This window comes from Apteryx mantelli, chromosome 3 (genome assembly GCF_036417845.1).
Source record: "Apteryx mantelli isolate bAptMan1 chromosome 3, bAptMan1.hap1, whole genome shotgun sequence".
Lineage (NCBI taxonomy): Eukaryota > Metazoa > Chordata > Aves > Apterygiformes > Apterygidae > Apteryx > Apteryx mantelli.
Window position 1 is genome coordinate 131753579 of NC_089980.1, and position 22792 is coordinate 131776370.

The following is a 22792-nucleotide window of genomic DNA, read 5'->3' on the forward strand; positions in this document are numbered from 1 at the left end:
TTGGACAGCGGTTCCCCTTAGCCCCGCCCACCAGCAGGCGGCACGAGGCGGGCCTGGCCCTTGGGGCGGGTTTTGCGCAGGGCGGAGGCTGTGCGCGGGGCGCGCTGCGCATGCGCTGTAAGGAGGCGGCGCGTGGAGGGCGCCGCGGCCGTTGGCGGCTATTACCGGCGCCATGTTCCGGCGCCCCCCGCGGAACTTCCGCGCCCGGAGGCGCGCGGCGTCCAGCGGCAGTAGCGAGGAGGAGCCGCCGGCCGCCGGCCCGCCGCCTCCTGCCCCCGGCCGCGACTCCGAGCAGGAAGCGGAGTCTGAGGAGGAGCCCGGCAGCGCCGCCGCGGCCCCCGCGGCGGAGGGCCTGTCGCCCCCGCAGGAGCCGGCGGGCAGCCCCGGGGGCCGAGGGCCGCGCCTCGCCGGGGCCGGGACCGGGCCGGCGCGCGGCGGGAAGGCGTTGCTGAGCTTCGGCGGCGAGGAGGAGCGGGAAGGTAAGGGGTCGGCGGCCCTCTCCCCCTGGCGACCCGCCTGGCCCCGGGGCCGGAGCCTGTGCCCTCACGTCCCTCACGGCGGCGAGGAGGGCGCGAACCCCTGCGGTGCCCGCACGCGGGAGGGCGACCTCCTGCCGCACGGGGCTCCGAGCCGGTCGCTCGGGGCTGCGCTCACTGGCGGTCTGGCGAAAGTCGTCGTCGCGCCTCTTTCTCTGTGGATAGAAGTAGGAATAATATGTTCTGGATGGGGCAGTTGTGAGGGTTTTTTAAAGAAACGCCTACGAAAGTACTCTGGAGACGAGGACTCTTCCTGTGTTTTTGGCCGAGACGCGTTTGAAAGATGCTTAGAGCAGACTTTGAGCAGGAAAAAACTGTGACTAGAGAAAACACAGCATATGATTTCGTGGCTAGTGTAGTTAATGATGAGCAGGCTTGAGTAGCGAAGGCATGAATGTTTAACTGAGCTCTCTGGGCTGCTACTTATATAGCTGATGACACAAAGCATATTTGGGCAGTTTATGGAAGTTGTTTTTATGTTTGGCACAAACTGCAAAGAAAAACTATGTTTAGCATTGTAGTGTTGCTGTGTTGAGGAGGCAGAGCTGCATAACTTTAAATTCGGAAATGGTGGATCATGAGTGATAAAACCCTAGAGCTAGTTAGATTTAGTGCAGTCAGAGCTTCAAAAAACATAAGTGAAGTGTGTACATGGAGGTTATGTAAAAATTCATATACATACAGAACAGAAAATTAAAATTTTGAGAGTTGTGGCTTTGCTTTATGAATATGTTAATCTGAATTATTTTATCTGGATAGGTGATGAAGAACTCTTTAAAATTAAAAAGCCATCCTTCAATGAAGTAACTTTTAAAATCCAAAAGAAGGAAAGCTTACCATCCCCACAGAGAGAAGTCGAGGAAAGTGAAAGTAAGTACTTCAGGTGAAAGGAATTTTCTCAATTGGTTATATGAAAATTATATTTTGAAATCATTAAGTGAGAGTGATATACAACTACTGCTGTTAGATGTATCTTATTTGTTAATTGAACCCCTTGAAGAGAAAATGCATATAGTAATTTAAAATAAATTTGGAATGGAATTTAATATAAATCCTTAACTTCCTGTTGTTAAACTGTTTGCTATTACAGTATTTACATGTTTTAACTGAAAACAATCCATAGCTGTAATAGTTCAGTCAGTATTCTAATTGAACTATAGTACACTTTCTAGTGGGATATTTTGAGGTTTGTGTGTTTCAGAAGTGTGTTTAAAAAGTTTTCTGCTGTATTTACCCTATTGACACCTTGTTAATTCACAGATAAGTCCTAATGTTACTGCAAGATAAAAAATAAATTAGCTTGAGATAAGAAATAATTTCTATAGAGATTGTGATTGGATGAGATGATATATATGTGTGTGTATTTTTTTTTTTTCTCCCAGTAACTTCCTATAAAAGTATAAGTCATACTCTGTTTTAATAGGCGGCATGTTCTATTTACTAATCTGGTGATTTACTGATGATGTAGTAACAGATGAAGAGAAGTTTTAATTTTTTTTAAAGATTTTTAAGGTAATTGGAAATAAGTTCATAAAACTTCATGATTCAAAGACGACTCTCTGCTTGTTAATGCTTTATGACATGATCCTTAAAAAGAAGACTTTTTTTAAAAATCCCTTCTAAATACAATTCATAAAGTCAAGAGATGAACCAAACATGCTGTGAGCTATCGGAGCATTAATCAATTGTCATCTGGTAGCTTGTATAATTGCTTCTGTGCATGTAAACGTGCTCAGGGTGAATGTGCCCTGTCTCTCAGAAGGTCATACTAGTTCAGATCTAATGCAGATTCCAGGGGAGATCTGACTTGTAAATAACCAGCTCAGAATGTGGGAAGATTTAGTGTGTTTTGATTAGGACTGGCAGAGGTAGATAAGCAACTAGTCTTTGTATCATGGTCTAGGTAGTTACTAATAACCAGCTCTGATGCATCAGTTCTGGTAGCTGACACTGAAATCATGAGTCTTTTTCCCTTGATACAGAAATCTGTCAGTCGGTGCCTAGAACTGGCAACACTAAAGTTCCTCATGAAGAGGAGGAGGAAGATGACACTTATTCTTCACTTAGTGAGGACTACAACAGCTCAGACTCAGAAACTGAATCCAGCCCTCCACAGAGAAGGAAGGATTTATCAGCAGGTTTGTTTCTGGGATTTTCTTTTAAAAAGTAGTTGTACGACCTTTTTCATTTGAAATACATGACAAGATAGATGACATGAAACTCACTCAACTTTAATCATGTAAGAGGTAGGCACCTGGTTTGCGCTGGGTCAAGGCTGCTTCTCTTCTGAAAGAAGAGTGACGGTTTCACTCCAAAGGGACATTTCCTTGCATGTGTTTTGATGTTCCTATAAGGATAAGTTGAATCCCCCAGCATCTTTTTGCATTGATTGTAGTAGTTAAGGTTACTGGCTAGGACTAGATGCATAACTGGCTAAATTTAGAGGAGGTGAATCCCCTTCACATAATATTTAGAATATTTTCTTAACTATCAAACATGATATTCTGCACTGTACATGTGATTTTGAATAACTGCATAAAAGGAAGTAAAACCAAGCACTGTACTTAAGGGAAAGAACATGGTAGAGAATGCCTCTGCTAGAGAATGCTCAGCAATAAAACTGGTTTAAAGAGAAATGAAGGCATTAAAAGCAGAGGTTCTCTGCAACTGTTTAAATAAGATTTTATAAATAGTGAAGGATGTAAATGCTACATATGCAAACAAATTATCATAATAAACATAATATTCATTATAGATGTAGCAAACTTTCCTTTTCAATACTGGACATGCTGTAACTTGTCCAAAATCAGTAGCATGTTTTCATTTTTCTTACTATGATCTTGAGACCTTGACTGCTAAAGTGAAGAAATGGTACTGCTTACAGTATGCACATTTAAGTTTTTCTTTGGCAATTAATGTACATTTTTGGTTGCCTGTGCCTATTATAATTCAGTGTTAATTTCAGAGACTGAAAAAGATCGTAAATTTGGAACAATGAGTTTGGAAAAGAGGCAGTAAAAATCCCTGTTTAACAATGCACAACTCACTTGAGATTAAATTATAATCTCATTTATGTTGTGTGATTTGGAAATTTATCTTCATCTGGATTTCTTTGTAAACTCTATGATCCGTAACCCTCCTCTTTTGAGGAGATGGAAAAGAGAAGGATAAGCTAATGGCAATTTCTTTCTTAAAAAAAATCTGGTTTTTGATTTTAGGCTGAGAGTCACTTTTTAAGGATATTTTTGCTTCTCCTTATGTTCAAGATGGTAAAGTTATTTTGCATTTCATAGAAAAATATCTTGGGTGCTCCATGCTCAGAATTATGCCATGAGCTTTTGAGTTATGGTGATTGTTGTCGTTAGGAGCAATGCCTGAGTGTTGCTTAGTCTTTTGCTTAGATTTTCTTCTTTGATTTAGGCGATATCCCCAGCGCAGCTTGCATTGAGGCTGCTCGGAGGAAACGTCACTTAGCCAGGACACAAGCCGATTATCTTCCTTTGGATGTTTTAAACAATCATCGGGTCTCTCAGAGAAGAGGAAGCAGTGATTTAGAGAGTGAAGATGACACTGATATGCGGAATCTCAATTTTACTCCTAAAGCAAGAACTCTTAGGCAGAGAATGACTGAACACATGGGTGAGTTGGTGCCATTTCTGCCAGTGGTTGTGGCTTTGTTTTACTGATGCCTTGAAGAACGTGCAAGCTGCCAATAAAGAGTACAACATAACGTTTTGCTCCTCGGGGGTCTTGGTAGAAGGCGCTCAAAGTTTATGTCCAATTTGGACATGGTTTAGGTCTCACTCATGTTGGGGTGTTGAGTGATTTGAGAAATCTTTTTCACATGACTTTTTGGTGGTGTTGTCTACAGCAAGTAGCCTGTCTTGTAGGGAGGATAACATTTAATGTGTGTAAAGTTGCTGTGATGTAAGACAGTGTCCCACTTCAGTAAGTTTTCTAAATGCTGTCTCCTACTACTTCATGTCCAGTCTTCTCAGTGCTCTCCCTTCATTGAGGTTCTTAAAAATGTTGTTCTTGATGTTCTTAAAAATATTAATAAAAAAAAACTGAGTAAGCCTATTGCATGCAAAGCACAAGTTCTGTTGCTTTTTTCTTCTAGCTAGTTGAATTTATGAAGCAGCAGTTTGTTCAATTTGTAGACTAGTTCTCTATTTTGATAATGGTTATAAGGTTTGTGTAGCTATGAGCTCATTCAGCAGTTCTAATTAATATTAGTAAGATATTTTTGTATCTATATTAGATTTTGCACTTTAAAGCACTCAAGGATTTGCCATACGTAATGTCACTGCGCACCAGTATTACAGTTCAACTGTACTTTTATTTATATGGATTATATACAGCTTTGCTTTGAGAAATAAAGTGAAGTGTTTTTAGTGGAAGCATAAAAATTTATTTCTTGGTACTGCAGTACCTAGAGTACCTAACTACTGCAGTAGTTGTCTGAGAAACAGTATGTTGGGAAACTTAATATTGGTGTCAATTTTAGGAATTCCAAAAGCCATTTCCTGGTGTGTTTCTTGCCTTTCAGTTTGGGAATCTCTCATCTGCAGTTTTTTCAACCGCTTTTTTTCTGTGCACTTAAGTGCTTCCCAGTAATGATTGTGGGAACCATTGTTGATTTTGAGGGAGGAGAGTATGGAGGGGGAAACAAGATGCAATTACATGTAATAATGACTGTTTTAACTTTCCAGTGTCCGAGGATGATGAATCAAGTGAAGATGAAACACAAATTAAGTGGGAAGAGCAGCAAATAAAGAAAGCTGTCAAACTCTCTCAGGTGATCTTTCCTAACCATTGCAAATTGCTTTTTGCCCCTAGGCAAGAGAGCTTGTTCTGGAGTACTATCGTATCTTCTCCTGCCCTCTCATTGGAGAGGTTTTAAAGAAATGATGTGCTGATTCTTGACTGAAGAGGAGATTAAAAAAAAGGAAGGTGATACTGAAAATTGGTAATCTTTCTCTAGCTGTTCAGAGGAGAGGTATTGTTGTCCACCTCAAAGGTGGCTACCCACATGTAATGGAAGGCTTTCTGAAGAAAGTAGAGAATAAAGCTCTGTACCTGATTTTTACTGCCATGCGAGGGATCTTGAGAGTAAAAATATTCAAATACCACACACACTAACATGTTGCAAAGCAAAACTGATTTTATTATGCTAAATCTCTGGGTGATAGTCTCTGAGGGCACTTTTCGTAGAGTTCTGCAGGATTCTGTCATATTTCTTCTGGCATATGGCAAAAATGAATTGTTTTTTTCTAATGAGTTGAAAGTTTTGTTTCTGGCTTGAATCACCTACTGTGGATCAAGCTAGGAAAATCTGAGTAACCAGTTCTTTGCAGTGTAATGGGTCATTGAAGAAATTGCAGCCTGTTAAATGGGAATAGTTAGACGACTGGGAGAAGGTTGCAGCTTCTTGCTGCTGAACTTAAAATCCAGTATGATTGGATTTTCAGCTAGCCTCAGATCCTCATGTTGCACTTGTTTCTGGAAAACCTTTAATTTCTCCTGCTCAGGAAATTATATTTTTTTAGTAGCAGACCTTGTTATTCATGGACTGGATTAGTTCAGTTGAGTATATTTTGGCCAGATTTTAATTTACAAACTGATACTGTTCTAGATTGTGGAATGTTTTTTGGATTTCTAAGCTAAAATTGGTTGAAATCCTTTTTTAGTTATAGTTGTAGTTAAACTGGGTAATCAGAATTAAATTGGCCACTGGTTTTGCTAGAAGGTGGCATTCATATATACTGTAAAAAAAAAATTATGGTCTATTAATATTTAGTATTTTGTTTCCTCATAGTAAGCATTTTGCTAATTTATCATAAATGTCATAAAATAGTTTTGAAAAAGCAAAATCTGAGGAAAATATGATTACTGCTACTACTATTGTTACTACTACTTGGCTATAGCTTAAGATTTTATTTAGAATGTAAACAATACTAGCAAGGTCTCAGTTATCAATTTAGAAGCGTTATGTGTCACTGCTAGCTATGAAAGTTTTCAGACCAAGAAGAGGGCAAGTTAAGTGTAACCTAAATTATGGAGTATTTTGTGCTGTTTATATGTATATGCAGTATATACATTTATACAGATGATATTCAGGCTTTTTTGCTTTTGTGTTGTATAGAAAATATTTAATTTGATCATTGAAATATGAATTTTAATATATGCCTTATATATTCAGATGATGTGTCTTTTTGATATGTATAGCTGCAGAAGGAAAACTTATCTATTAAAAAATTAACAGTTATGATTCTTGTAGGATATCTATGATGATGCTTCTCTGCATAAATCTCAACCAACAAAAGCAAAGTTTGATCTCTCTGTTTCTCTGCCACCTGTGAACTTGGAAATTGTAAAGAAGCGACTGACTGAAAGGTAAATACTGCACATATGAACCTAATTTTTGAGTTGTCCAAGTTTATATTTTGTGACAGTGAGAAATAATATGTCATTAAGTCTTACTCTTTTCCCTGAGTATTGGAGAATCTTAGGGTTATTTCATGTTTAATATGCTTGCTATGATGTCCAGTACTACAGTATTATAGAGTAATACAAGTTTTAGCTTTACCTGTCAGTGACACATTAATGGTGCTTGTATGAAAAATCTCTTATGTAGCTTTGTTTAAGGAGCATTTGGAGTACTTGTGTTCTGTCATCTAGCCCAGTAGACTGTATTTTCATTTAAATGGCAGCAGCTTTCTACGCTTGCTAGTGTTGCAACAAGAGTGTAGGCACAATGTTATGTTTGTCAAGCAAGCAAAACTCTAACCAGGACAGCTGAAGGAGTTCTGTCTTGCAGTTGGTAATCCTAGCCCTCTTCTGATGGTTCTTATACCAGCTGCAAAAATAGCTGAGTATTTCCTAAAGCAGCAGTGGATTCACTGCAGCCTGTTTAGGCAAACTGGAACCTGCTTTGATTTTTTTTCTTTAGTGTGCCAAGCTGTGATTCTTTTTTTTACTGCTCTGTGGGCAGCTGAAGTGTCCTGTAGTGGAGGTGGGAACCTCCAAGGGGGTGTGTGAGAAGGACAGCTGGGGTCAGGCATCCCAAGGTAAGCTGTCCCCTGTCATCTCTCAGCGCACTGAGAAGCAGCTGTTGAGATAAGTTTAGACATGTAACATTATACAGCTGAAACATAAATACCTGCAGTGGGCTTCCATTGAGCGCTCTCTGTGTATGCTTTGCTTTGTACAAAACATCACTGACTTGCTTGTTTAAAAAAATTGCAACTAAACTGGCCTAGATATTTTTGTGGAACTCTGAGTTTTTAGCCATCATCACCTAAAAGGAATGAGTTAAATGAATTAGGAATTTATATATAGAAACAAATGTGAAAGATGAGAGTAAGACTGTTAATACTATCAAGAGTAGGATACCTATTTGGAAAGTAGTAAGAAGGGGAGGGGGAACCTGCTTGACAATAATAAACTCTATAGATGTGTTTAACTTGGTGAAATAATTTTTTGACTTCTGGTATGGCAGAGAAGTTTTTGCCAGGGTGTCATGTTGAAGAATGTCTTAGTTGAACTATTTTCATTGAAAACTGTTCTCTACTTAAGGAAAATGAAATAAGTTGTGCTCTGCTTCTTGGTTCTGTTAAAGGCTTCATCAAATCATGCAGTCACTTGGAAAATGTAAGGGGGGAAAAAAAGGCATAGTTGTAATATATGTAGGCATTTTTGTGCTACTTACCTAACAGTTAATGACAGCTGTAGACATAGGTTCCTTGGTTTTATCACCTACTTGGAACAGGAGTCCTCAGTTGGCTTGTGTTTAGAAGTGAGTGCATAATGAGTGCTTATAGGTGCTGCTATTCATGCTACTTAAATTAATATGGATAATACATGAGTTGTAGTTTTACCCAGATTATGTTGTGTAGACTCCATTTAATGTGTATCGCAATTTGGCAACTGCTTTTCTTTTTTTCCATGTTTTTTTTTCCTTCTCATTAAAAGCATGGTGTACTGAGGAACCTGGGTAAAATGTCAGTTTTTCTTTCAAAGCTAATGCCACATAAGACATTTGAGTCTCCAAAGCATGATGCTTTTCCACACCCCATACTTCTGAAAATGTTGGCCTGGTTAAGTATTTCAACTCTTGGCAGTATAAATACAAGTGCTATTATTAGCAAAGGCAAAGATTTCAGCCATGGTTTTGCTCAGAAAAATGCTTTGGGTTTCATTAACTGCTAATTTGGCAGAAGCTTTATTTGTCTGGGTTTTTGTCTTTTAGGATAACATCATTGCAGGATGTGCACCGTGCCCACCAGAGGGAGTACGAAAAATATATGGAGGACATTGAAAGTTCAAAGATGTCTCTCCAGGAGTTAGAGAAGTCTTCAAATGCATCTCTGAATTACAGATTCTATCGGGCCATGAAAACATACGTAGAAAACTTGATAAACTGTTTGAATGAAAAGGTGTGTGCGTGCGCATCTGTACTAAAAATATATATATTCTAGATCATAAAGGTGTATTTTGTCAATGAAAGAGCAGGGTTTTTTGTTTGGAAACAAAGTTAAAGGGACACCTCCCAGTTAAAACTCAGTTCTGTCAGAAGTTTTAATGTAATGGGAAACAAAATGCAGGGAAAACAAACCAAGTCTCACCCAGCCTAAAGTGATCAAACTAGGTAGGATAGGTATACTGACTTGAGCTATGGTCCTACCCAGTTTCTGCTGGATGGAGTTTTCTGCAGGTGTAATAACCAAATTGTGCTGTAGTTAGAGGGCAGAGGGGGTTAAATTCACTTTGAGGATCTCAAATGTCTTTACTCAGTATTATATAAGAGAAATAATAAGGGTTTCCTGGTAGGATCAAGTTGGGACTGAGTTAGCAGAGCTGTGTGAGGATGCATCTACATTATTTCCTGTGTCCATTTCCTGAACTGCTTTGGGTTGCAAACCTTGTATTTAAAAGGAAGAAGGAAGATTGGGAGAAGGGGAGGAGCTGCCTAAAGTGTGGCCTTGGTGGAAGTAAACTCCTGTTATGCTCTCTCTGTTATCAAATGCAATTTATTGCATTGCATAATTTGAGTCTTTTTTTGTAACCTTAAAGAGAATAAATGTTAATGAATATGTTCCCTTTAATGACTAATGGCTCTTATTTCAGCTTTTTGAATTTTGAGAGGCAAACTGAAGGCAAACTAAGTGCACCAGTAGTGACCTGTTGAATGCTTTTGTATGAAATGTTGTGGTAGTCCCATGATAAGCACTTAGCAATTGGCTTGTATTCTTCAGTTATGCACAACAGCCTGAAAAACTCATTGAGCAGGAACTTATTTTTCAGTCTCTGATAATATTTTGCTTGTAATTTCACTGCTATATGGAAATCCCTTGGAAACTGTTTTTTGTTGTTTTCTTTTTGATTTTAATTAGTTGAAAACTTGATTACTGTTTGTTGTATTTCAGCTGGCATACATTAATGAGCTAGAGTTGGCTATACATGTACTTCTTCAGCAACGAGCCAGAACGCTACTGAAACGAAGGCAAGATGAGCTGAGAAATGAATCTGCTTATATTCAGCACCTGTCAAGTTCGTATGAAGTTTAAAGTTATTTTCTTATTGAAACGTTCACTCTTTGAACAGAAATACATGGTTACCTTTTTGGATGAAGTATTTCATCTGTAACTTTGGTCTCTCCCCTTCCCATGTCAGTAGGCATGTTCATCTATATCTGAGTTGAAATTATGTTGCCTCAGTGAGCCCCCTTATATTCTTTTCTGTGGTATAATGGTGAATATAATGTGACCAAATACTTCAGTCAGTTTTGAATTATTCAACTCGACAACTGCCTGTCAGTATTTTTAAAAAAAAAAAAGATGGAGTCAGTTTCCTAGTAGATCCTAAATTGGCAAAAGCTTGCTACTGGGGATTCAGCCGTGCTTGTGAACGTATGAAAAAGGAGTTCGTTCACCTGACAGTATCACTTTGACATGAGAATGTCTTTAAGGCTGTGTGTATGCATGAAATGTAGATTTCAAGATGGGAGGTGACACTTCTATAAAGGGAGGGACATGAAGAAAGAAACCTCTTTCACACAGAATAACACAGAATGGTTGAAGTTGGAAGGGATCCTCTGGAGATCATCTAGTCCAACCCCCCTGCTCAAGCAGGGTCACCTAGAGCATGTTGCCCAGGATCCTATCCAGATGACTTTTGAATATCTCCAAGGATGGAGACTCCACAACCTCTCTGGGCAATTATTTAGTGTGAGGGTGACTGAGCACTGGAACAAAGCTTCTTCTCATGCCCAGATGGAACTTCCTGTGTTCCAGTTTGTGCCCGTTGCCTCTCATCCTGTCACTGGGCACCACTGAGAAGAGTCTGGCCCCATCCTCCCTTAAGATATTTGTATACATTGATAAGATCCCCCCTCAGCCTTCTCTTCTCCAGGCTAAACAGGCCCAGCTCCCTCAGCCTTTCCTCATATGAGAGATGCTCCAGTCCTTTAATCATCTTTGTGGCCCTATGCTGGACTCTCTGCAGTAGCTCCTTGACTCTCTTGTACTGGGGAGCCCAGAACTGGACGCAGTACTCCAGATGTGGCCTCCCCAGGGCTGAGTAGAGGGGGAGAATCACCTCCCTCGACCTGCTGGCAACACTCTTCCTGATGCACCCCAGGATACCATTGGCCTTCTTGGCCACAAGGGCACATTGCTGCCTCATGCTTAACTTGGTGTCCACCAGGACCCCCAGGTCCTTCTCTGCAGAGCTGCTCTCCAGACAGTCAGTCCCCAGCCTATACTGGTGCATGGGGTTATTCCTCCCTAGGTGCAGGACCCTGCACTTGCCTTTGTTGAACTTCAGGAGGTTCCTCTCCGCCCACCTCTCCAGCCTGTCCATGTCTCTCTGAATGGCAGCACAGCCCTCTGGTGTATCAGCCACTCCTCCCAGTTTTGTATCGTCAGCAAACTTGCTGAGTGTGCACTCTGTGCCTTCATCCAGGTCATTGATGAAGAAGTTGAACAATGCTGGATGCAGTACTGACCCCTGGGGGACACCGCTAGCTATGGGCCTCCAACTAGGCTTTGTGCCACTGATCACAACCCTCTGAGCTCTGCCATTCAGCCAGGTACCCTTTGTGCAAGGATTTTACCCCAAATAAAATGGTCTTTTTGATCACTGTAGGAAGAGTAATTAGTCTTTTTATCTCATGTTTCCCTTCCACATTGATGTATTGTTTGTATGCATTGTGAATCTTTAGTAGCTGCTGTTTTAAAAACAAAACAAAAAAACCCTAAACTAAAAAAAACCTTGAAACAAAACGTCAAAAACCCTTTTAACTGTGCAGACAAACTAAGAGCCAAGTAATAGCAACGTGCTTGGAGCTGCAGCTAAAAGATGGTGACCAAATACACTGGTTTCCAATAATTACCTGTGGATTTAGGCTCCTGACTATACAGGATGAACTGCTGAATAAAGAAAACTGGCAGTATGTATGATTTTTTTTTTTTTAATGGTGTAGTAGACTGACAGCAGGTGTTAAGTGAAGAAGAGAGTAGTGGTTCGTGTAAGTAGTTGCCTCTAAAATGACTTTAAGTTCATAGCAAATGGGGCTTTGCTTATGTGATTAACAGAGCTTTTAATTACCTGGTTATTTGGCTTCCTTATTATATTTAATATAGTGGAAATGCCATTTTTTTCTTATGCTATAATACTTCAGTAGCAGAACACACATTTTTGTATGTTGAGCATGCATGAGCCAGCCGATACTGATACAAATGCATGGCCCTAACAAGAAAATGTTTCTTGCTTTTTGTTTCTCTGTTGGACTGAATAATCAGGCTAGGAGTAATTTAGGTCACACAATCACAGCAACCACTGGGGTAACAGGAGACAGTTACCCAACTGTCTCGGTAACAGTGGGGAGCTGACTAGTCCTGAAATATAAATACTGTGACTGATATAATGTGAATCAGGAATTTACCATCCATTACGCTGTTAGAGTAACTTTGGGGTTTGGTTCACATTTGTTAAATAGTTTCATTTTTGACTTAAAAACTAAAGGAAGTCCTTATGCTTGCTGTTCACTCTGCGAGGAACCTATTATGTAAGGTAGTAATTTCCATTTCCAGCCAATATGGGGAAGCGGTGAGTATTGGAACGTCATCAGGCTCGGACCTCTTACCAACTGTTGTAAGGAGAGAGCCACATCTGACTATGATGCAATATAACAGTATTTACTGTGCTTTACACTGGATACTCTTACAGCTTTGATCATGAGGTTTTATTTTTCTCTTTGACAGTTTTCCAAATGATGAACAATAGAAGGAAAATGAACAAGAATCAGTGATTTTCATTGTTATTTTTTGTTGTTTTTTGTGTGCATTTCTGTCTCCTGATAGGTAGCAATGATGAACCAACTAATGGTGGATTGGAAGATGATGAAAAGACACAGCTTCTGAAAATGTGTGAACATCGAAGGTAATTACTACACCATTAGGTGTATATGTACGCATAACTCAGATAATTGCACTTTAGATTGGTTTCCTGTCATTTATCCAATTTTTTTCAAATAGATTATTTTTCAATAATCTTTCTCCTGCATACATACGTAGGGAAGAATCACTAATCTGAGTTCATTACAAAATACAGGACTTGCAGACAGCAAGCGAGAGTGTGTTCAGGAGAAGTTGATCACCATGAAGGTATGTCTAGTGATGATGAGCTTCCTCCGACAGAGATGACGGAGTTCCAGAAGAGCAAAGGTTGGTGACAGTCTTGATATAATGTGTAGAACGAAACCTCTATCTTTCTGTGGTTTTTTAATTATTTTAGAAAAGGTGAAGAAATACTGCATTTGATTTGTATATTAGTTACACACTGTAGAAAGGAAGTGCATCCAAACAATTCTCATTAATGACTTGGAGGGAGGCTATAGATGTATGGCTGTAGATTTCTTTCAGTATGATTTTGCTCTGGGGGCATTGCTTCTACCTGGTTCAACCTGAAATAAGCTCTGTTAGATTATGCCAGAGTGGGTCTGGCATTACTTGATGCAGATGTCTCTTGTAAAACACTTGATGTGTTTTGTATAGTCAATTTATTTTCTGAAGATAGAGTGAATTAAAGGATGTTCTTTTAATTATCTTCAGTAGGAGGGGGAAAGGCATAACCAGTACTTTAAATATGATTCTAAAATACCTTTTCTATAGAAAACAACAGAAGGATTTTCAAGTCTGAAATTATAGCAGTCCGTGGTATAAAGCTTGAAAGATGGTGGTCATATAAATCTGTGAAATAGTTCATGAAGAAACTTGCTTTTTTGTGGTCGTGTGCCAATATCTTTTTTTTCTCTCTGAAATAAAGTTCTCCAGGGAGTCTGTTTTAGAATCCCTTTTTGTGTTAGACATGTACAAGATAAATGACAACTGTGATTATCATATAGATATTTCTTGTGACCTATAGATACATAAACTCTTCACCTTATACATCAGTAAATGCTGTGATTGTTTCCTTTTCTTCCCAATGAATGTTATCCACAGATGATATTTTAGAGGATAGTAGGAAAATCTTTGAAGATGTTCGTGTAGATTTTTGTGACATCAGGAAAATCCTGTTGAAATTCCAGGAGTGGAAAGAGAAGTTTCCTGATTCCTACTGTGATGCTTACATCAGTTTATGCCTGCCAAAGCTTTTAAATCCGCTAATCAGAGTTGAGTTAATAAGTTGGAATCCTCTTGAGGTAGGTACATCAGCATACATCTTTTTATTCAAAAATTGTGCGTGTGTGGCGTTGTTGACCCCTACACTTTTGAGTACTACGCTGAAGCTGTAGGCAGTAGTCAGTAAAGCCTGTTGTGGTTATGGCCCTTACCATCTTCATGAACCTGTTTTTTCTGGCATTTGTGTCTCTAAGCCCCTTCTGCAACACCCGCTTGCAAGAAGGGAGTTCTTTGAAGTCACTTTGACAACCCCAGCTCTAAAGTCCTAATTTTAGTTCTAGTTTTCCTGATTTGCTCTTTTGGCCTGTTCAGTGATCGTGTTACACCTTTAAGTGAGAATGTCTGTGATACCACGGGACGTGTTTTTGCATGGAGCTTTTCTATCAGTCCTGATCAATTAATAGGAATGATCTTTCAGCAGAATTTCACAGAGTTGGAAGAGATGCCCTGGTTCAGAGCTATAGAAGAATTCAGTGATGCCAAAAACGCGTCTGAATCAAAAAGGGATGATGATCTTGATAAGACAGTCTTGCCTAGAGTGATTGAAAAAACAATTCTTCCAAAAATTACAGGTATGTTAAGGCGGTCTTGAAAATGTTCATTGCAGATAGGCAGTCACACCTTTAAAAAAAAAAAAAAAAAAAAAAAAAGAAAAAAAGAAAAAAAGTGATAATCATCAAGTAATGGTAGTTATAATTTGAAATGGTGTTTAGCATGTAGTGATTACCCACTTCTACAGAGTGAGGCTAAGGTAGATGCGTGATAAGACTATTGTAAGCGGGAAGATTACCTTTTCAAATGTTTGCTTCTGTTGCATGGTAATGCCTTGAAACTAGAGCAGATAACCATTTGTGTATCATGATCACAATAAATTCCTCTCTTTTTTTTTTTTCAGGGTTTATAAAGAATGTGTGGGATCCCTTATCTACTTCACAGACGAAGAATCTTGTGCAGCTTTGCCATAGCATCTTTGAAAAGCAAGTTCCCTCCAAAAATGAGCGCAGTCAAGCAAAAGAGGTAAAAGTCACTGTGGTACTGGAGAAGCAGGGGAGGGAAGGAAGGATGGACTTTGTGCACTGCGTGTGCTTTTTGTGTGTGCTGCTATGCATGTTTAGAACATTGTCCTGAAGTTGTTAGTTCTGATTACTTGTTTGTTTTGTCATTTTATAGCAAGGAAAATTCAACAAATTTTAGCTCTCAGATAATCCTTATTGAAGGTGATGAGAGATGGGACTATCTTGGGGCAGAAATTAGCTCCTCTACCTGTTAAGAATCTGATCAAGACCTACTCTTGCTCCTCCACAAAAATAATTGTTAGTGTTTTTAGATTTCTATTTAAGTATCTTTCAAAACTTGAGCTTTAAATGCTAGTAATGCCCCAGTGGCCAGCAATTTTAGCTTATATTTATAAATTAGTTCCAGAACAGTAAAAACAACAATTCTTCCTTAAAATTTCTTCTATAAAGAAAAATTTATTACTTTTAAAAAAACAAAAGGATAGTATTAATTAGCTAGGAAAAAGATTAGAGTACTAAAAGATTACTGAAGTAATAATTACTTTCGTACAATTAAGTCAGTGTGATGCACTCTCCCAGCCTGATTGTGGTTTTATTCTGATATAAATCTAGAGTTTCTCTAGCGAAAAGTGGTTGAGTTGAGTGGATTTTTGGGCCCCTGAAATGAAAAGAAATGTTTATGCCTTCCAGTGGGAGTGCTGCTTTGAAGCCAAGGTTTGAGAAGTCAGGTGGCACTGCTGGCATTAGCCATGATATTGTTTGTGCAGGAAGTAAGGTAAAACAGAACTTCAAACAAATAAAAACCCTAAAATGCATCAAAATACTCAAGGGCTGCTAGGAAAGTGCAAACACTAAGGCAGTTAAAAACAGTGCCATACTATCCTAGCTATGGTGAGTGAAACTTTTTACATAGAATTTTACAGCTTTTTATGATGATCCTGTATGTGTAACTTATCGTTTGTCTATGTATGACTTTGCTGTTGCCTTGCAAAATAACATGCATTAAAAGGCCTTGTTTAGGCAAGTAACTTCATCTTAAAAAACCTCTCCAGGTTATCCCTACAGATAACTAGAGTTGAGACTTGTCCACAGCTGTTTTTTAATGTAATCATGATCTGTGTGTTATATACAAGAGGCCACTGTACATGTCTCGAACTAGTATATTGCATTTCTAAAGGTGGGCTAAATAGCTGTCTGAACTTGTTATAAACAAAAGCTGAAATCTTTTTTTCTTGTGAGGAGACGTTAATAACTTTTTCCTTAATAGGATTTGATAAATGTACTTGTGCTAAGAATGAAGAAGTCTGTAGAGGAAGATGTCTTTATTCCTCTGTATCCTAAAAGGTAAGCTGATTCTGCAGCTGTGTTTTGTTTGTTTTCTTTTTTTTTCCTGTACCCCTCTCCCCCACATGGACTTATTTATAGATGAAATACTGTAGACATTGTTTAACAGGTAATGGAATGGACATGCCTTCTACTGTTTTATTACAGGTAAGGTTATGCAGTCTTACTCATGTTTATGAACTTGTTCTAACAGGAATAACCCCACTGACTTAGTGCTTTTTTGCTCATGTAACTAAGTGCTTTCCAGTAAAGGAAGTCCACAGTCCTGTTTTGTTATAGTAACTTAGATATAAGGGCCTGTGGTAGTTTAGATGGTTTGCTTTTTCCTCTTGATTCCTCTTCCCCCTAAAATAGGGTTTATATTGTTGATGCTTATTAGTAGGCACTATTTCAGAGATGAGGAATTAGTGGGAATCCGAGAGACTTGGGGTTAAGATATGGCTGGAAGAGAAGCTTTGCTAAAGCTGATGCGGCATGTTTGATTCTAAGCAATGCTGTTTTGATCTGAATCCATGAAATGTAGACACAAGTGTTTCCAATTGTTAATTTTATTGGAGCTTATTTTATAGTAATTGTATTACAATGGGTTCAAATTCACAGCTGTTTCCCTAGACCTTAATTCTGATTGTGCTTGTCAGTGCTGAAAAAAACCCCAAACTAACATTCATTAGCATCTAAGAGATCAGTTGTTTGGCTTGCTTCTCTTAAAAATGCAATAAAAACTTATTTTGCCTTTCTTCTTCTTTCTGTGACCAGTGCTGTGGAAGACAAATTGTCACCATGTTCAAAATTCCAAGAAAGACGGTTTTGGTCAGCTGTTAAGGTAAAGATGATACACCCAGTTTTTCTTTGATGATCGTTTTACTTAAAAAATAATATTCTTCAGTCAGTCAGGAAATAAATTTTCAGGCAAGCCTTATTCCTGGGAGATAATACATTTTTATTAGGATGGATAACCATTTTTCCCAGTGAGGGTTGTGTTCTGTACAACTTACATGTGATGATTTAAGAATGAACTGTGGATGAACATTTTACGTATGTACCAGTTGGGTGAACTGAAATATATATCTTCTGCAAGTGTCTCTGATATGATGATCTGTTCCTGCTTAGTTTATTTTTTCCCCTTTCTTGAGTGGGCCAGGCAGACCTGGTGGCTTTTATGTCTTCATATTTTTAATTGCTCTGCTAAAAGGTTCTGTTTCCCCAATACATGTGTACTTGTGCAAATGCTGTTCTTAATGTAGATTATAGCCATTGCATGTTCATATAATCACATTAGCATAGTTTTAGGGTGCTGAGGTGGGAGTATTTGATTCAATTTCCACTTAAATTTGTTTCCTCTAGGAACAGGTTTGGATTCTCATCTAAAGATGGTGTTTAGATACATTAAAAAACAAACAAAAAAACCTTAAAATCCCCTGCCTTCCAGGATGCCTAGTCCTGCATAGCCTTGAGCTTCCATTCCATGAAAAAGCCTGAGAAGTTGCATATGTTGGGGACTGTTTGGCAAAGGACTTGCCACCTTTGCTGCTGGAGTGAGCTGCTGTGTAGGAATTTGTTGTGGCCAGAGGAAGAGCAGGCAAGAGGGAGCTTAACGCTTAGTGGCTAGGGCACCCAGCACAGACGACAGGGTAGACCTGGGATTCTGGTCCCGCTTTCTAGGATTGTGTACGCTTTTTGCCTAATAAAAATCTATGGTGTCAAATGCATGCGTGTTCCTGGAGGTCTTTCCCCTGCAAATTGAAGTTGGCCTTTTGGCCTGTGATGTCCGTCTTCCTTGCCATCGTGGCCTCCTTCAAAGGGGTGACAGTGGGGAACAGTGAAGATGTTCTTGCCCAGTGTATCTGTTGACTGGTTGTTGCATCGCTTTTTCTGGAGGTGTGAATTCAGTCTCCCCAGGCCGAGTAGTACTGCCCTCAGCTATGTTAAATGCTTGGGACATACTATCTATACTAGTAAGTCAGTTGTGCTTGGGACTATTCTCTGGCACTGAGACCCACTGCCAAGGTGCAGCCCACATTCGTACTATTAAACACCATCTTTCAAAACAGGTAGTGGTCTTCAGGCTGCTCACTAGGAATGGCCTCTAAACCACGCTCAGGAGTTGTTTGGGAGAGTACTGGTTGGCCTGAGCCAGAAGTGAATCAGGAACTATTCTAATGTAAAAATGCAGATGGTGGATTGTAGCGTTCGTGCCCCGGTATTGCTTAACTTGCCTTGTATAGATGTAGCAGGTAGCCTCAGAGCTCAAATGTACTTCTTGTTGCTATGCTGTGTACTTTAATGTTGCCTAGTGGAAACGCTCCTTTTTCTTTGATTTGTGCTATTAGCTCATGCAGTTAAATGGAAGTGTACTATCAAATACTCCAGAGAAATGTGTAAAGGTGCTGGGCTTTGTGAGTACTTTTTGACTGGTGACTGCAAAGATGACATGCTGTGACTGTGGGGGCAAAACACCTTGAGGTTACCAGTCACTTTGAAATTAATCTCTTCTGAGTTAAGGGCAGAAATAGTCAAGTTCCTTACATAAGGCTCAAAAATGACAACAATTATAAAGATTTATAGTGACATAGGCAACAGGGGGGGAAAAAAAAAAGGGTTACTAATAATACTGAGATCAAACACACACATGCACAAAAAAACCCCTTTTTGTGCTGCTGTGGGCCATGGCTGCTTGCCTCACTCACGTTATAAGGGACTGCATGTAGTTTCATCCTGACCAGATATACTAGCTTTTTATTCTTTTCTCTTGGACTCTTTCAAGGGTTCTCTTGGAATTGGATCTCACTTGTTACTGCTCCCCGTTCCTTGTAGGGGGTTGTCTTAATACTCTGTTTTTCCTGCTTTCTGGTTTGACTGCCAGCACTTCTGTGAAAAGAATAAAGCGTAGTCTTTTTGTGTATTTGGGCCTTAGCTTTAGTAATCTATTAAAGGGTAAAATGCTCTTCCCTATCTCAGGAAGTTAAATACACATATGAGTGTACAATTCATATTCACATGTAAAATCAATAATTATGCTTGATAAAATTATTTTCTATATGAAGCTTATTAGCAGCTACCTGACAGCAATAAACTGCTTTCAGGTTACAGTAAGTCTGGGGAGAGTGAATCCTGTTTAATTTGTGTAACTGAATTGGATGGACTTCATACTTTCTTTAAAAAAAAAACCCAAAAACCAAAAAAAAAAAAAACCCCAAAAAACCTTTTAGTCCTGTGTTTTAGCATGCCTCTAGCCACCAAGTATGCAGAGTCTGTTTCTTCATTAATGCAGCTGCTCTCCAATATTCTTCTTTGGGATGGAATTGTACAAGAAGATACAGTCTGTGATTTAGGACTGAGCAAGTTGCTGAATCGTTATCTTCTTCTGAACCTCTTAAACACACCACCGGGGCCGGATAACATAGAAAAGTGTAATAAGGTAAAAGATTATATGTACATTGGAAGAGGTGTTTTACTGAAGGCTTTTTCATGAAGGAGGGTCTAGACTGAAAATGGAATATAATCATTCAGCATTTTAAAAATTTTTCTATGACCTTGATGCATAAAAGTATTTTGGAATAAGCATTAGTCCATAAGCACAAGTTCTTAAGAGTAACTACTTGTAAAGGCTTTTGGCTTAGTTTAAAAACAAAAAAAATCCCCACAGTACTACTAATAATTGAATCCACTAAAAGGAAAAGTCCCTGTCAAGTAAAGTGATGTGACTTAGTTGTATGTTTCTATTTATTTAGTTGCTTATATACTTATTTTTTACTCTTCCAAATATGCTTTGTTTGCAAAGGTGGTGGCATGCCTCCCAGAAAGATGGTTCCAAGATCTTGAAAGTGGATCAACTCTCCCCCAGCTGAGGAACTTCAGCCAGCATTTGTTGCAATGTGCCCACACACTGCACAAGAATAACCGCAGGTAACAGCTGTGACATTTCTTGGGACTCAGCATTTTTTCATATGCTTTGTGTTATTATTACTAAATATTTCTTATATTCATTATGTCTCATAAATTTTACACTTTAAAGGGTGCTCTTATCACATATATACGTATTTATGGCAAGATTATATGAACAAACTTTTGTAATGTATACACAATTTCCATCTGTGTACGTTTGTTTTATGTTAAGGCAAGACTTAGACAAGCATTAAGTGCAGGATTTTCGGATACCAAAATGCAGAGAATGTGAAGTCCTACATGACACTACTGTCAGAATACTAGTGATAGACAAGAATTACAAATGTTTCCAAATGTTGTAAGAACTATCAAGGACACAATTCTCTGTTTGCATTTTAACTTTTTCAAATCAAGAATAGACATTAACAAATAGTGTAGTTATCAAAATACTGAATACTCTGGTTAGATTAATTTTAGTCTCTTAAAACAAAAGATGCAATTCATAATGTACAAGAGTGAAAAACTTGTGCTGTTCTTGTTTAACCTGATAATTTGAGGCTCCAGGCTTTGGATAGTGTTACTTAGTGTAGCCAAGGTCACCTGACAAGCGACCAAGGAAAGATACCTGACTCTTCTTTTTTTTTTTTTTAAATTAAAAAATGTGAAATGTACTTGGAAGCCAGATGCAAAAATGTGTTAATATACCAACTTCTTTTTGTTACAGGGATGAAACAAAAGATGTTGTTCTTCTGTTGGTGAAAGTCAATGCTCTGCATATAGTCAAAGACTTTATTGAAGAGTACAAACTTGAGCACCTTAAATCCATGATTGGAAAATAGAATTTTTTGAAACAACATTTATATTGCTGAAACAAGCCTGATATTCATACTAAAATAGTTTTAATATTAAATTTAATTAGTGGACCCTGCCCACTCAAAGATGTAGTGGTAATCGGTTGACCTCACTGGTTTATTGTTAAATACTGCAGCACTTTTTACCAGGTTTGTCTTCAGCTGCTATCTTACTCCTGAGTTAAGGAGTCTTTAAAAATTGCAGTTGTCAAAGTAAAGTGGTGTTTAAGGCCCTCTGAAATGTATGAAAACGCTTTATTGCTTTATCCTTTTTGGAAGGATTACAGGAAAGATGGAGTGTCTGTGAAGTTGATCATTGCTCTGAGTAGACAACTTCAGAAGGTATTTCCAAAATATTGCTAAATACCACTTTCTGTCTCAGCAGTCATTGAGTTCTAACTTGTGGTCCACAGAGATTTCGGTAGTTTTGGTAGGGTCATCATCAAGCTATCTTTAGTGGAAAAAGAACTGATGATGATACAGGGGTTTTGACCCCAATACATAAACTGGGGGAACCAAAGACCAGTGATTTAGCATTTGTGCTTCACCCAGTGTGCAAATAAGGAATTTAACAGATGAATTCTGAGGCAAGAAACTGCACAGGAGAATGTCTGGGGAAGACCTAATGTGCTGTAGTGAAGATCACGTCCAGCATGTATCGGATAGAGTTTTGTACTTGAGTGGTGCAGACCGGACTTTTGGGCACAGACCTGGAGTTACCACACATCATGTTTTATCAGACTTCCAACAGACTGGAAACCTCTTGATTATGAGAAGCCAAGAACAACTTCAGTTCTGTAACTGACATTCTAGGAGGGTCTTCCTTTTGCTTCCCAGTAAGATTTGCCACATCCTATTTCATCATACCCAAGTGAGATTTTAATGTTTTATAACTTTGTATATTTGTAAAAAATATTATACCATAGAATAAAAAGGATGCTTTATTACAGAAACTGTAGTTCATCACCAGTTCTGATGTACACTTACTTGTATTTTCTCCAAATCTTTTGGGACTAGAATTTAACTCTTGCAGATTTGTTCCCTGTGGCCTTTGATATATATATATTTTTAAGTTATAAATATATTTTTGTAAAATATTTTAATTGTGAATAACTTCTGTCAAAGTTTTGGACAAAAGGTGGCTTGTAAAATAACTTTGGTTTGCTTTTATTTTTAAAACAAGTAAAAATATTTTGATGTTTAACATGACTCTTCCAGCAGTTAATTCTTTAATGTGTTATGAGAATGTCATTAGAAGTGTGAGGGGAAAGAAAAGCAGTGTCCTGAAGGAAACATCTTTCTGTACTTCGGGTGAAGTTGGTGACCCTTTGCTATGAGGAGTTCACTAATTTTCTCTATCACAAATCTACAGGTTCCTTTTATAACTTGGGGATTCCTCACCAAGCTTACACTGGAAGCCAGGGGCCTTTAGTTTCTCTTACCAACCTTTATTCTTAAGCAGCTGTGTTCCCTGG

The 22792-nt window shown here is 38.7% G+C and overlaps 1 protein-coding gene across 2 annotated transcripts; it reads left to right on the forward strand.

Annotated features, from left to right (window-relative positions):
- Positions 1 to 172: 172 nt before the first annotated feature.
- On the forward strand, positions 173 to 22521 carry GCFC2 (GC-rich sequence DNA-binding factor 2). Of its 2 annotated transcripts, none has more exons than XM_067294372.1 (18): positions 173 to 479; positions 1296 to 1406; positions 2519 to 2674; positions 3957 to 4175; positions 5249 to 5334; positions 6817 to 6932; positions 8788 to 8974; positions 9965 to 10088; positions 12902 to 12980; positions 13152 to 13264; positions 14042 to 14241; positions 14640 to 14793; positions 15117 to 15238; positions 16505 to 16581; positions 17338 to 17404; positions 19853 to 19999; positions 20363 to 20487; positions 21191 to 22521. In XM_067294372.1, the coding sequence occupies exons 1-18, from the start codon at positions 173 to 175 to the stop codon at positions 21303 to 21305; spliced, it is 2505 nt and encodes an 834-aa protein (XP_067150473.1). In that variant the 3' UTR covers positions 21306 to 22521. The 2 variants fall into 2 exon arrangements, with proteins under 2 accessions (XP_067150473.1, XP_067150474.1); XM_067294373.1 differs by having other exon boundaries at positions 14643 to 14793.
- Positions 22522 to 22792: the final 271 nt, after the last annotated feature.

Excerpts from the sequence above, each read along its gene's own strand:
- GCFC2 (XM_067294372.1), top strand. The coding sequence starts at position 173 with ATGTTCCGGCGCCCCCCGCGGAACTTCCGCGCCCGGAGGCGCGCGGCG. Across the intron at positions 5,335-6,816 it reads AAGCTGTCAAACTCTCTCAG|GATATCTATGATGATGCTTC; the intron begins GTGATCTTTCCT and ends TGATTCTTGTAG. Across the intron at positions 15,239-16,504 it reads AGCGCAGTCAAGCAAAAGAG|GATTTGATAAATGTACTTGT; the intron begins GTAAAAGTCACT and ends TTTCCTTAATAG.